This window comes from Myripristis murdjan, chromosome 23, assembly GCF_902150065.1.
Source record: "Myripristis murdjan chromosome 23, fMyrMur1.1, whole genome shotgun sequence".
In the NCBI taxonomy this organism is placed as follows: Eukaryota; Metazoa; Chordata; class Actinopteri; order Holocentriformes; family Holocentridae; genus Myripristis; species Myripristis murdjan.
This window is the reverse complement of record NC_044002.1, coordinates 7,246,211-7,262,110: the sequence shown is the minus strand read 5'-3', so window position 1 is coordinate 7,262,110 and position 15,900 is coordinate 7,246,211. Positions and strand designations below refer to the sequence as shown.

Here is a 15,900-nt window from a genome sequence, read left to right as displayed (position 1 = left end):
GAGTGCCTTGTATTAGACTCTAAAAATATCACAATATTATCATATAATAATACCAGAGAAAAAAACAAACAAACAATAAAACAAATAAGCAGAATAAGGCCTCTATTGAGTAAACTGAATTTCCCTTTAAGAGTATTATTAAAAAAATAATAATAATAACGTGATTCCAGAGAAACTACACTGAATTTATTTGGAAACACAGTCATCTTCCTTAAAAATATCATAGGAATATTATAGGAATATCACAAGAAAAATATGCTTCAAAATTACTGTGAATACACTGTTGGGTGTTACTGACCCATCTCTTTAGGAATATTAAAGAAATATTATAGATTATCATAGGATTTCAAAAGCACTATAAAGTATGATAAGCATACAAGTGTGCATATATTGTATGTGCGTCCCTGTAGGAATATTTCAAGATGTAAATTTAAAAAAAAAAATAGCTGACACCACAATACATGTAAAGCCCCTACCGGAATGTTAACATTGATTTTGCACTGGGGTTGTGGGCTGACTTCCCTTCGGCTTCATTCGGGAGTGTTCGTGTGTTGTCGGACTAGCCCGGTGTGCCAGGGGGCAGAGCGCAGCGGCTCTCAGCGCTCCAGACAGCGCCATTCATGTGAGCGGACCTCGGTCACACCTGAGAGAGCCGGGAGAGCGCTTAATCAAGTAGAGCAGCTCCGCAGGTGACTTTCCACCGCAGGCTTAGACTTCGGCTCCACTGTCGGCAACTTCGGCGTACTTCCCAAAAAACTCACCGGAGTAAAGTTCATAGAGAAACCCGGAGCTTTGCAACTTTTGCCGCATAACTTCGCAGCGTAAATTGGGAACCTGTTGCTTTATTGACGTTATGTAATAGCTCTCTGTGGTTGGGAAAAGAGGCAGTAAACCTAGATAGTCCAAAGTTTGTTTTGTCGCGAGGCTGACTTCATTTTCCTCCTACCTGTCAGTAGCCCCCGGATTAATCACTTGAGGAATGTGGTGTCATTAGGACGGGAGCTGAGAGCTGAAAGTTCAGTAGAAACTTCAACAAGTGCGTTAAGTTCATTCTCACCAACTTGGCGTGCTTGGAGGAACTTTTACAAAAGGGATCATGGCAACGGGTGGATTTAAATCAAACGCAACGACGGACTTTCTGGAGGAATGGAAGGCCAAACGGGAGAAAATGAGAGCGAAAATGCTTGGGGACATTGCCGCAGCCACCGGTGCGCCCCTGGGCACCAGCAACAGCAACGGCAGCAGGGGCGAGACGCGCGCCGCCGCTCCGGGCCCCGAGCCCACCAACAACGGCAACCCTGACCGAGGAGGAGGCGGCGGCGGCGGCGGCGGCCCCGCTGGGAACTGCCTGACGCCGTGCCCGGTGGCTCGGTCCTCCTCCGGCTCCGCTCTGAAGAGACCCGAGGAGGAAACGCACCACCCTGTGCACCCTGCACCCACCGCCACCGCCACCCCAGTGAGCAACTTGAAGAAGACCCCGCCGCAGAGTGAGAAAGCTCAACAGTGCGCCTCCCAGGACTCCAGCCCCTCGGCATGCCATGACAGTGACAAGGAGAGCCCCTCTCCCAGCAAGGGCAAGGAGAAGAAGAGCTCTGGTCCCAGTGCCAGGAAGGGGAAAGGGCAGATAGAGAAGAGGAAGTTGAGGGAAAAGCGCAGATCAACAGGTGTTGTCAGCATGCCTTCCAATGAGGTGAGTCAGCCCAACTTTTGTTTCATGTGATGATGTGACTGTGTAACTGCCTGTGGTGTATGGGAAGCTGCTTTTCTCTTGTACCCTGCCTCCTCAGGGTCAGGCTCAGCTGCAGAACAGTGTGCATCCAGCTAGTGTGGGCTCAGTGTCTTGTTCAAGGACATTTCAGCAGGCTGGGTGCTCACCTGTACTGAGTCTAATTTAGTTGCAAGTAAAAAAAAAAAAAAAAAAAAGAAGAAGAAGAAGAATACCTTTGTCAAAATGGCTGTGAATTCAGACATCAGAATGATGCCTATAGTTCCAGACTTTTCATGTGAGCATATCTGCTTCCACCAAGCAGACATGCTCTGTTTGGCAAGAGAAATGAACACAGCCCTCAGTTCAGCTGGGGAGAGAGAAACTGGGAGAAAGGGGGTTGGTTTGGGGAAGATGACGTTGTTATTGAATTTAAATCACGTCTGTGGCTAATGCCTCTGATTCCACACATGCAGGAACTGTGATGTGAGGCCGTTCCGCGGCAGGCCTCGCTGTGCCAGCCGGCACTCCACAAGTCAGACCATGCTGTTATTACACCCACAACATACTTTGAGAGCCTGTTAAGTTATACATGTTGGAACGAACATGTTTTTATGTGGTGTGATGCTGGTGTGAGGCCTCTAAGACTCAGGAACCGGTCCATATCACCCCCACGACCCATCCCCCCCAAATCCTTTTTCCTTTTCATACTTGACAGCCGCCCTGAGTACGGTGCCCTCGGGGCAGCACAACTTGGTGTCTCAGTTGGCGCTCTACATCCTGTTATTAGGTGCACAGCAGTGCCAGAGCAAAGCAGTTGGAGAACTGGTCATAAGCCAGACTCTAATGCTAGGGTTCAGTACTCTGTGCCAGATATGTTTGATCATGCCCATAGGCAGCTGATTATGTTGTAAAGTGGGGGAACAGACTTTTTATTGAGGGGGTGGTGGGAGGTAATCTGATGAAGTGGTATGCTGATTTTTTGACAGAGAGAGAGAGAGACAATCCACTTCCAGTTTGATCTATCAACTGGAACTCTGTGATCCCATCTGGAATGCATTGTCTAAGCATAGTTTGTATGAATGGCCCTGAGTCAGCTCTCTATCAGTCAGCCACAAAGACACATTTCTATACATAACATCTATTGACTCAGACATTTCAATTGACCTGCGATCTGCCTCTGTGAAAGAGTTAGGGGTGTCATGTTGAGAGGTCAATGAGGTCACACGTTTAACCAGCCGATTAGATCGTCTAAGCCCTCCTTTGACAGCTCTATCACGGCACAATTATGCAAATAGCCTCATTAAAGAGGCGATAGTTGTAGTTTTCAATGCTTTGTTGAAGAAACATATGTATGTTATACACGAGTCACGCCCCCTTTCAAAGAGCCAATTTGCATATGTGTGTAATGATGTGAAAGGTTTTGGTGTTCGCTCTTTTCATGTCTGCAGATATTTTTCTTCGGTTTTTCTCTAACCATACTTTGCCAAGAAAGACAACTTTTGTTTTTGAACAGCAACACACTGTAGCCCCCTCTGTAGATCACACTGACATTTTGAGGCCACCTCACACTTAAAATCTGAAAAACCACAGGCTGCAAATTCACCATTTTAAGTAAAGCTCATCATTAGATCACATGGGATAGTCACATGCTTGATATTACATCCCCAAACAATCAAAGAAAATATGACAGAAAATACATAATTTTGAATATATATATTTGCATATTTACAATTAGGAGTATAGATAACTTTTCAGCACAATTGGAAAAAGATAACATCAGGCCAGTAACTATCATACTTTTTTAAATTTTGAATCAATGAAATGTTTATTGTTTATCTCCAATTTGTGACATTAACTGATTTTTTTTATCAACACTTCCCAGTCAGCTCACAATAATGTCAATGTTGCATACACAAAAACAGAGTAGAAGAAAAAAAAAAAAAAAAAAGCTCAAGTTTTTTGATCCCAGTTTAATAATGGAAGCTCTCTCTCTCTCTGAGGTGGTAAAATCATGGTCTGTGATCCTGCAGAGCCTGGAAATGGAGCGAAACATAAATTTCAAAAAATTGGCAGGGCAGCACATCTTCACATATTCCTTTGCACAGTGTTTCTCTTTCCCCCTCCTGTTGCATGTAAACAGTGCCACATTATGCGAGTGAAAACTCCCTCACACAAGCTCCTTTTGTGCAGAGAATATGAGTGGACAGGTGTGAATAGGGATGCCTGGGATTATCTCCCTGCTTGTTCTGTGGAGCATAATAGCTGTTGAGGGGGATTTCGGAGCAAACAGGGAACCCAATCTTCTGACTGTTGGGGTTATAAAGGCCTGATAATAGTTTCATGCTTTACTGGAGCAAACACTCACTTTCTGCATGGCGTCAATCGATACCACCTCCTGCATTCCAGAAAGGTGTCTCTTTTCTCTCTCCCTTGCTCGCTGCCTCAGACTGGGAAGTGTTTGCGGTGGTTGCTGACCTTTGACCTGCCCACGACGTGCTTATGCAACCAAAGAATCTGGCGGTGAGTCCGAGCGTGTGCGGAGAAATAAAGACATGTTCTTTCTCACTGCGCTGATTGATTTACGCTGCTTGTTGTTTGGCGGCGCATGGCTTTTTACGGCCTCGGTGAATTATGAGCCTCTTTTTGTACACTCGGCCAGAAAACACACACTTTGTTTCGTGTGGACAACTGGATCCGCCTGATAGAGGCCACCGTGGCCTACTGGGCCTTCACAGCCGTTTGTCGGCAGCGTAGCTGAAAAGTTCACTGTTTAACGGACGATACGGATCTATGCCAAGTGCTGTGGCAATTAGCACACTGGTGATAGGACTACGTGGCAGCCAAGGCCGATGCCTGTTTAACAGGTTCCTTTTTGAATCCAGGCGGTTATTAGAATGCTTTGTCTTATGCAGATGCCTCAGAAGTGAAATGCCAAACCACGTGTATGTGACACATGTAGTATCTGCTAGTTGGATCTTTGCACTTTCCCCTTGAATACCAGACAAAGCAGTTTCTTGGCATTTATTATTTCAGTATGAAATTGGATCAGCCAAATGCTAATAAATGTAACACTGATTTTTGGAAAAATTGGCTTGAACTCTAAAAATTTGTGGCCCATTTGTTGATAACTCTAATCCGATGGGTGTGTTTTCTAGAGCTCAAATGCCAGCTGACATCTTATTTAACAACCTTATTTAAGCCCATATGAACTTGGAGTCACATTGAGCAATTTTTTAAAAATAAAAATATTTCTCTTGCTCCGACTGCAACATTAATCAGCAAATGCCTTAAACTGAATGCCTTGTCTTGTGTGAGCCTGACTCTCCTGTGGATCATTTGAGCCTGTGGTGCTGAAATAAGCAGTGCTGTTGCATGCTGTCAGTGAAAGGTGAAGATGCGTGTCTTCGGGACACGGGCCATGCCGAGAGCCGGGTTTGCATTTTGAACAAGATGAGATCCAGCTTGGCCTCGGCGCACCCCTGGAGGATGCATGGTTTGACAAAGTTTTGATAAAGTAGCCATCCGCTCTCGAAAACAGTCCCTCTCTAAGCAAGCCACAGATTTGTGGGAAATGAACTTAGTATCATGGGAGGCCCTCACTGCCGCAGCTTTTCCTGCCTTAACAGCACTTTCTGGATGTACTCTACTGTTTGTACTCCTTTGCCTCTTCAACCCATGTCAGGATTTTGTTTCAGTTTCTCTCTCACTCATGTTCAGTTTGTGTACAGCCGGATGCCGTTTTTCCTGTTGTAATTGCTGTTTTCCAGGTTTCCAAAAGCAGGCCATGGCCTCTCTTTGTTGTAGTACGCCTCGTCAAACGGGTCAGAAGTGGTGTTTAAGAGAAATGATGCATAAAGGCTAACAGTAGTTCGTCCAAATTACATTTATGTTCTCGATTCACATGTGTGTGAAGGAATGCAAGCATGTAAATCTGCATTGGGTGGAGCATGTTTCACTTGCTCTTAAAACCTTCTCCAAACAAGGTCACATCATCACAGCAAATACCACAGGGATTTTATCATGGACTTAGGTAAGCAAAGAGTTATTTAAGCTGGGTGTTTTTCTTTTTTTTTTCTCTCTTTACTTGTTGGTTGAACAACAGGAATGTTAAACTCTTTAATTGAAACAAGTGTTTCTCAAAATGAAGCTCCCCGAGCCAGAAGCACCAGCAGAGTTCCCAAGAACATTTTGTTTGGTTGAGTTGTTGGAATGATCCCTAGATTGTTTACAAGGGCCACTGTCACTGGACAAGTTTCAAGGGGTGACTAATAGGAAAAAGTCCCAATAGAGCTGTTCTGCGAAAGTTGGGGAATTTCCAAGGGAGGAAAAGCGAGGGAAAGAATGTGGAAGCGCTGTCTGCTTCTGCAACATACAGTAGTTCCCAGGTAGGCCCCTTTCCACAGGGGCACCCAGGGGTCTCTCAGCACCTCATAAAACACCCAGCACCCTTGTAATGGACCGCGGCACGTGGTTTTGTTCAGTTTGTAGGAATGTTACGTAAACTTCAGCTCTCATTAAAGTGGCCCCTGACTAGGTGAGCCACAGTGAATGACCATCCATTGTGCTGTCGGGTGAGATCAGATCACTGCATGAGAGTCGGAGAGACTCTTATCAAGAAACATTAAAATGATACACAGTACATACAGTCCTGCACTAATACCCCCCCAAAAATCCAACCACAAGTCATACAGCATCATTCTCACCCCCTCACTTTCCAAATCACAGTCACATCCAGTTGTTTATGATAGCATTCCCAAAGGGTCAGAACATCCTGTGTCCATTTTACTAGGTTGGGAAAGTATTAATGTCTATTCTAGTGTTGTCACAATAAACAAGATTTTGGTGCAACTTCAAAACTTTTGCAGAGACTTGAAACCAGCATTGCATTTTATATCAATTTAATCCGTTTGCCGAATGGAGGACGGATTTCCATTTTAATTTTGGATTAGCTAACGCAAGAAGTAGGAGGATTGGACGAGACGGCGCTGCAGTCTGCCTGTCAGACAGCTGAAAACATGGCAACAGGGTCAAGCAGTTCGCCACATCTTGAACTGAATCCCAGCCCAGCGAAACTGGTTGACAAAACTGTTGCCAGGGGCGAAATATGGAAGTATTTCGCTCACAGAGGTCGGGCAAAGACAGACACCCAGCCGACGTCGACACTTCTGCTGAAATGTTGCTCCAAAGCTGCCCAGGTCAAGTGTGGTAACACATTGCTGGATGGTTTTAGCGCTATCTGAGGTTTCTATATTAAACTCAGTGTTGATAACCAAATAAGAATGCTGGTATGATGACAGAAATAGTCTCTGTCACTTTGAAATGCAGAGTTGGACTTTTGCTATTGTTTGTACGTGGCACACACAATGTTCATGGTCCTTTATCTAGGTCACTGCTCTTTAGTTATGGCTATTAAGGAACTCTGTGGCGCAGACTGTAGATTATTACTGAACAAGAATGTCCCCCTGTACTGCTTGTTCAAGAATGCACAGTCATTTAAAACCTGGACTGCCCCGCGCACCAACATCCAGAGCACATGTCAAGTGCTTAAGTGAGAACAAGCCCGGTCCCCCTCCGGCCTGGCTCGCTCTCTCCTCTCCCCTTAACACAACGCAGCAGTTGTGGTTTCCTCGTATCTCCGTCCCAGAATCCTGCCCAGCGGAGGGTAACTCGGCATGAGCTCACGCAAGCACTAAAGCCAGCCTTTGTGTCAGAGGACAGGGCCTCGTCGAAGGTGGTTTCCTTACCGAGGCGGGTCTGGACTTCGTGTTTGCGCGTGACATTACTCACTCCTCCGCTACTGCCGGAGTGACACGGCGGCTGTCTTTGCGGCTAATCATTAACTCCCGATTGTGCGCCAGATCCAGGATGTGCACGGGTGGTATCAGCCAGCTATTGTTGTGTCAGTGTTGGCCCATGTCCTCCTGAAGCTGTACAATCAGAGCCTGAATAGGGCAGAGATGATTGATCCGAGGGAATGTTCATCGATCAGAGGCCCCGAGGCACAGTTAAATAGATCGGCTAGACCCACCGGGCAGGATAACCCATGTAAATATTTAACCAAATGCACTTAGACTGTTTTCTCTGCAGGCGCACAACATTGTCAAAATTAATAGCCTAGTCCTCGTCTGACCCTGGATGCATAACATTCCTTTGCTCTGGAAGTTCAAGTTGAATGTCTCGCTCAGTAATTTTACACCTTCTCACTTCCTTTGCACACATCGAAAGCCTCATGCGCTTTCAATTTTGTCCTGATCCCCTTTCTCTTATCTGCCTTCCTCATTACCAGCCAGCACGCCGAGAACATTAACACCAGAAGCTGTGCGTTATGGTAATTGACATTCGGCTTGTAGAAATTTAACTGCGAGGGATTTTAATCCTAATAAGTTTATGGTGCCATACCGAGACAAGGGGTAATCGTTCTCATGCCTCCGTTTTTGAAAATAAGAAGCCCATCCTTGTGTGAATGTGGTGGGAACGCGCTGTACTTAGCTGCCGGGCTTCTTCCTAGTAGGACAGCACACACACACACACACACACACACACACACACACACACACACACAGCAGGGTGCTTAGAGTAAGAAATTAGCGGATTAAAGCTTGTCCGCTGATCTGCACAGCCTTCCCCTGCTGATCTAGCCACAGAAGGGTGTGTGTGTGTGTGTGTGTGTGTGTGTGTTATATGTAACTTGTTTGGTGGACATTTTTGTGTGTTTGTTGATAACAGGGGAATCTGTGAGTCATCCCTAATCAGACCACTCTGTGTGATTAGACATTTGGGATTCTGTCTGTTTATATTCATTAAAGTAGAATAACACAGAGACCCTACTTTTGCTTTTTCCCACTCGCTGCCATTTGGTCCCCTGGTACCCTTATTTAGTGTTTCTCACTCTGTGGTTATATCAAAATAGCTTGGTTCCATATGGAGGAAGATTTTTTTAAAAAGTGATTAATTTGAAATACTGGCATTTCATTTTAGGACGCCTGCAGTATGATACATCATTCACACTGGATTTGTGAAAACCAGAACAGAAATAACCTGGATAATGTGACAGCTCTGTGTGGGACACAGACACCTGGAGAGGGTCCTTTTGATCTGTGTCAGAAAAATCACAATAATGAGGTGGGAATAATCAACAACTTGACAATCATTTGATATCCAAGTTCTCAACACAACAAATGGTGATGCTTTGCTCTCATGGAGCTCTGCTGTTCTCCCACGTAGGGCGTAGCCAAAGTCAACACGGGTTGCTCTGCAGCAACCTGCTGCAAGCTGGTATATCAGGCTTTTCAGCTGGGAGAGGAGCACATCAGAACCAGGATGGAGGAAGTTAAATTATTAAATTTCTTCTGTCAGACCAGCCAAAGTATTGCTTTTTAATGCCAGAACGCAGTGCCAACAATCATCCCTCAACTGTGTCCCAAAAGCAAACTACATACTCACTCGAACCAAGTTTTGAATATTTAGTGTCTTCACACTGTAAAAGTATGAAAATGTCGTGGACTCAAGAATGCCGTACATACAGTCCATCCTGAATTGGCTCAGTATTTTGAGTGTACAGTTACTGCATGCTTTTCTCCCACATTGCAGTGCATTGTGGAAAGGGAAGAATTACACAAGGGGCAACAGTAAATGAGAAGTTCATGAAAAACAAAAATAAACTGAAATATCAGTTGAGATGCATTTTTTTTTTGTATTTGAGCACTAGCTGTTTTTGAAATTTAAAGTTGGAAGGCATCCAAATGTGTTTCATCATTTCCAATCAGTAAAAAAAACGGTGTAGTCTGTTGAGTTTCTATCACACTGATTGCCAAAACAGTATTCTAGGGAGAGTGTGCTGTAGACACTGTTTAGTATTAGCCGGCAGCGTCTTCACGTTAAACAGATGGACATGAGACAGAGTCCTCATCCCTGTTCCACTGCACGGTGGACAGTCCCAGTCTCAGTATGTTGATGTGAGCGAGCGCACTGCAGCAGGGTGATTGTGTCTGCTTTCACACGCTGCCTCTGCGTGATGTCACCATGGATCTCACTCAAACTGTTTCTCCTGATAAGCACGGCTTATCTGGAGCTCGCTCTCCACGCGCTACCTGAGTAACCCGACCCGCACTTGACAAGTGACGAGCAAACACAAGCCATAAACTTCCCTGGGCTTTCGTTACGAGCTGTTGAGAGGGAAAGTGTCATGGCGAAACCAGACGCAGCTCGAGGAATGTTGGCTTCAGTGTTTTGTTTGGCAGTTGTTTTTTTTGTTTCTCGCTCATTTCTTGCTACGGGGGGAACAAACCTAATTTCCACAAATACAAACTGAACTGTCCTCAGGCAGACAAAAAAAAAACATTTGAATACAGAGCTTCATTGGTATTCTGCTACTCTTGGCATGGCACTTGAATGAAAATAAAGATTTATTAAAACAATACATAAGAAGAACTGTGTGGTAAGGAAATTATTTAGTCATTGGCATTCTGCTTTAAGCTCAGCACTGTTTTAAAAATTGAGAAACATTTGGCTGTTCACTGTAGCAAAACTGAATTGTTCAAAATATATATAAATATATTTAAATTAGGACTGTTCAGCTCTGGTAAATTGATTTAATTTTCCAGTTTTGACAACTTAATACCTGAATTTTAGGTTACATGCAGAGAATGTATTTCCTATCGTGCTTGAGAATGGTAAATAGGTCACAGCCAGCCATGCATCAAAAGGACACAGTATTGAAAACATAGCTCAGTGAAACAGGCCTGGAATGCAGCTGAAGTCCTGAAATCGAATAAATGTGCGGTTTTAAACTGCCAAAGGTACGAAGCCTTGATCTTTAAGCCTTTCCACCAAACAAAGGAGTTTGAAACCTGCCGCAGTCGAGAGGAGGGCCTACTTGTTATCAAGGCCAGGCTTTGAAGCTGGAGCGTGTCTGTGTGAGCATGTGTATCTGTGTGTGCCAGCCTGTAGGAGTGAAGTGTGAGGGCTCATCAGTGCTATTTACCAAGGTAGCGCACCACTTCAACCCACAACACAGGACGCTGGCAGGAGTGATATTATACCACCTTCCAAACACCTTTTATTCCATTTCCAACTTTCTCCTGCACCTGGTAAGAGTCCCAGTCTGGCACTTTTGTGTGACCCGTATTAGCCATGCGGCGGAGCTGCAGGATGGAGCCGGTTCCTGCGTGATACCTTGTGTACATCGTCACATTAAACACTAATCATTCTTTTTGATATCGATTGAACAAGGCGACGAGCTCTGATGACCCCCGGCTACATTCTGGTTTCGTATCACTGATTAGCCTGGCAACCTTTAAATGCAATGGGAACTCGCAGGATAATAGCTGTTGATGTGTTTCGGCACATCGTGTGTCACAAGAGCAGCGTGGAGCCAAAGGACACTGAGCATCACCTGATGTTGCCGAGAACCTGCTGTTCCTGTAGCTCCCTCCTGCTCCTGACCCACATAACTCCCCTGTGACTGAGCCACATTTATATTCTTACATCACGAGATTGTCATCTGGTGACTTGAAGTGATATTGATGTGTGGCTATGTAAACACATGGCTCTAGCAACAGTGTAGACAAATACAACAGTAAGCAGTGCCCAGTGCCAGTCGTGACATCAGAGGCACACCCTGTTTACGGGCCTAGATCAGGGCACCACTCACCAAGGAGCTTGCTTTGTTTGTGGCATTATACCCTTACCTGTCAAATGTTGTTTTTCTTGTCATGTGCAGCCAAAGTAAACCTGCCTGCACTTTTCTAAAGCTATGGTACAAAGTGCAACTTTCATTATTTTTTTTTTTTTTCCTTCTTGAGGAAGCAAAGTGTGCTGCAGGACTTTTCCTGTCTGGTGAACTCAGATCAGATGATCCCGCGCTGTGAGCTTGCACCATAGAAAACAAGGACATGTTTTTAAAAAAGGGAAGGACATTACATCACAGCAGTATTATTCCAAATCTGCACTGGTGCCCCAAATATAAATAAAGTCAAAGGAATGGGTATGGAAAACCCCACAAAAAACTGCCACACCTCTGCTGTTTGAACTTTGACAGGACAGAGGTGCAATTGCATGATAAAACACACTTTGCATAATGCAGACTGATGGGATTTTCATCTAATGCATGCATTTGTCATACAACCCAACATAAAGCCCGGCTGCAGGATGTTAGACGCATCCAAAAATAAAGTTACATCAATATATTAATTGTGAACTAGTTAACAGTATAACACATCAGCAGTAATGCTTACACCCAGCTGAGGTAATGACCTGTTGAGGTGGCTTACAAATAGAGGGGTGGCAAATACACTCACTACTTACAATGTTTTTCTATATTTCTTGGAGAAAACATGAAACACACAGAAACCAAACGCAATTTTGCTCATTTCACTGTAAACTGTCCCAGTCATACCAGTGGAATACTCCAAACCCCTGCGGGGCGTTCTGTGTTATGAACATGTTGTCTTCCACTGCATATTTATGAATTTCTGTCTGGACCTTTTTCCTTTTCCTTGTCTCCTCTCACCGATAGCAAGAAGATGCATAATTGATGCTGGTTGTAATTGGTTCTGCCTGTTGCCATCTGACCGCACAGCTACGCCCCAAAACCTGTGAGTGAAAGACGAAGTGCCGGGGTGGGAGACAGACGGGCGATATCGGGACATTTCAGGCATGCCTTCATGTTCAGAGAAAGGGAGGCAGAGCAGTCGTTTTTTTCTTTTTAGTGTAGCGGCGTCTCGTAGCCCTACCTCCTCTGTGAGTATTAACCTTTGCCTGCGGCGCCGCCAGCCTCCTTAAAGATTCATAGCCAATGAAACTCTTCAGTTTGGCGTGACAGATTGGATTTTCATCACGAGCTGCCCTGGCTGATTGCTTATGCTTTACACAGAACTTCACCTCCCTCTCTCTTTCGCTGCACCGGCTCTTGTTTGTTCGTTTTGTGTGCGGCCCCTTTTCTTTTTTGTGCCCTCCATTAGTATGCCCGGATTTCATCTCTCCTCTGGTATTTGGCTTATAGATACATGATTTATTTTACTTTGCATGGCATGCCGAACCCGCATTTTTTCCATTTATTCTGTTGTCTTTTGATTCTAATAACACAGACTGCTGTCCGCGACCATCTCCTCAAACAGCTCGTTTACATAGCAGCCCTCGAGTCGGCGCGCATCCCTATTCATTTGTTTGTGTCCAGACACAGAAATTTTCTGGCTCTTGGCTCAAGGCTTATAAGTAAACATGAGGTATAGCCGCGTGTGGCCTATGCCCCCGTGTCCTCTCCAGCTCGATCTCCTCTTTTCACCGCGGCTCCAGTAGCGAAATCTGCAGCCATCCAGCACAGTATTAATGGGCTGGTGTCACCTGCTCTGTCTGTCCTCAGGGCTGGATTTATCTTCCTCATGTCAGCCCGAAAGGTCACCCGATCAAGTGCAAACAGTCCTCGGCCCACCATTATCTAGAGGACGGCAAGAGGTGGCCACGGTGTGTCGCACGGCGCCCGGGGGACCCTTTTGAAATGTCACCAAATGTATACAGGGTGCTGCACGGTTTACTGGCGATGAATCCCAGAAGAACGCGCTTGATGAGCGTCGCAAATTGTCCGAATGCACGGCGGCTGCGTGATGTTTGACGTTTAAAGCTGCACCAGGCAAAGTTTTTTTTTACGTAACCCCCATCTTATCAGCTTGAATCATCTAACGGAGCTGCCACAAAGTGTCCCATTGATACTTCTCCACCCACTGGAAGTGATGATTCAAGCTGAACAGCATAAAACAAACTTTGTAAGCAGCTGTGAATGACTGCCCTCTCAAGATAAAGCCGAGCTCACATGTTAGATGTTGGCTGTCTTGTGGACGAAGCATCACAGTCGAGCTGGGTTGGTAATGTGCCATGTGCAGGTTAGACCAGACATTACATGATTTATTTCAAATATTTCAAATTGTTACGTGTTTCTGCCATTTTGAGCTGTCAGTATGTGAGTTAGCCCATAGTGCCAAATTAAAGAATGCCTTTTGTGGGTGGCTTTAAAGGACAAGTTCACTATTTTTTTTTTTTTTTTTAACCCAGGGCATATTAAAATGTTGATTTCCTTCATTTATAATTGTACAGAGTGTAATTTTGCTACTTGCTTTAGTGACAGGAATTTAAGCGCTTACCAAGGCTCTGTGGATGTTTGCAAATGTTCGAGATGTATTGTAAAAATTTGTAACCTGACATAATAATGAACAATTTCCTATCACTAAAGCTGCAGGTGAGGTTGTGCTATTTATCCTGTTGTCTATGTACAACTGGGAAGCTGCATTTTAATTCGTCCTGGGTTAAAAAAAAAAAAAAAACAGCGAACTACTCCTTTATTGTAATAGCAGCTGTTTCTGACTCGAGGAGAACAAGCGTCTGATGTAGTTTGACTGACATGTGAAATTGAATTTCCTGTTTCCTTTCCCTTTTGCCTCGACAGTAGCATGGTCTTGGCAGGCAAAACATTTCCATAGTGCATGCTTGTGTATTGTAAACCGCTGTTTTCATTACCAGGCTCGTGTGCTCGTGTCACGTCTCATGCTCGTCTTCTGTGTCACGGCTGTCAGACGGGAGGGGAAACAGGCCTGGGTTCTGGCCTGAGTCGGAGGCTGTGGACTCCGTAGGCTTTAACCTTTCCCAGCCCATGCTATTAGCTGGTGGTCGGTGGTTCAGACGGTGCATTGTATGACTCATGGTCTGGTATGGTGTCTGCCAGCGGCCAAACACAATGGCCTCTGTACACAATAGTCCCGCCTCTCTCCTGCTGGAATGCAAAACATGCTTTAACGGTTTCCGATACAGTATATCTGCGTATTGTGTTACTCGGAGAAAAGGCAAGGTGCACTCCATAACCCAGCCCCAGTGTATGCATGCACGCACACACACACACACACACACAGAAAACCACCATGACCCCCTTTTCCTTCAAAGTTACTGTTGCTCAGACATGTGGGAGACAGACAGCACATTCAGATATGAGGATAATTTGTCTGAGAAATATATGGGTAATGTGACATCAGTCACTTCATGCTAAAGTAAATAAATAAATGTCTGGTTTGCTTAACACAATATTGATTCAACCTATATTCAGATCATGAAAGTTTTTACACTCGCTGTTTTATACATTTTGTGTCTGTAGCTCTTTTCTTGGAAAAATCACTGAAAAAGAAGAAATGAGGTTTTATATTTCCAGCAGCAGCTAGAGAATCATTTAGAATAAACAGAAGAAGAACTGGGTGATTAGCATAAGCAGTGATAGCCACCACGGCTGAACAGACAAAGAAAAAGAGCGACAACTACAGAAACTCAAACTTCAACAGAAAACGCAAAGAAAAAGATTGCAGGTTGCGGTGCCGACTGCACGGTTTGATTGACAAGTGAGCGCCGGGAAGAAACTCCACGGGAACGAGCGCTTAGCACTGAGCACAACAAACAAGTATCTCGCAAATTGCTCCTTTAAATGTGTCTTTTTTTTTTTTTTTTTTTTTTCTTCCCAGACAGTTCATACCAGGCACATCTAAAATGTCAAATCTCATTAGCTCTGAATGGGGAGGAAAAGTTATTCGGCGCAGGAAGCATCGTCAGGAGGGAGCGCGCTGCCTCTGGTGCGTTATTGCCTGGAAGTGGAGCACCCTGGGGACCTGTGGCACAGCACAGGGATCACTGCACGGAAAGAGACTCGAGAACACGCCCGCTGTCAGGCTCACTCTCGCAGCCCACATTTCACATCTCCTTTTTTTTTATCAGTCTCTCTCAAAAAGACATATGATACCTGGTGTTACAGCGAGATAATGACCAAGAGATGTAATGACTCTCCATCGCTTTGTCACACGGCAATTGGCGATTCCCCCTTGCTCAGGGTTAATGGCAGGCCTGTAATTGCTGAGAAAGTGGAGTGCCAAATGTTGCTCTAACTCTTCGCTCTCCACTTTGTTGTTGCCACCCCCCCCCCCCCCCCCCCCCACCTTTCCAAAGAGTCATTAAATCGGGGATCCGGCATGTCCTTGCACGCAGAGAGGAGGAGGGCGGAACAGCGAGGGAGGTTTCACAGTGGTATGTGCATCAGTTGCACATCCGTAACGCTGCCGTCTCCTCTCGGCTCTCTGGAGCGCACAGTGTGAAACTCTGAGCGCCGTCGCCTCAGGGGAGAATGATTTAGAACGTGGATCAATTTGTCCCAGAGATCAGTTACA

General features: G+C 45.1%; 1 protein-coding gene across 1 annotated transcript in view; it reads left to right on the top strand.

The window, feature by feature from the left end:
* The first annotated feature begins 579 nt into the window (after window positions 1-579).
* pawr (PRKC, apoptosis, WT1, regulator) overlaps window positions 580-15,900 on the top strand; it is a 58,305-nt gene continuing 42,984 nt past the window's right edge. The window contains exon 1 of the mRNA XM_030046177.1: window positions 580-1,690. Within this exon, the coding sequence (XP_029902037.1) occupies window positions 1,097-1,690 (594 nt within the window). The 5' untranslated portion in view covers window positions 580-1,096. The remainder of the gene's footprint in view (window positions 1,691-15,900) is intronic.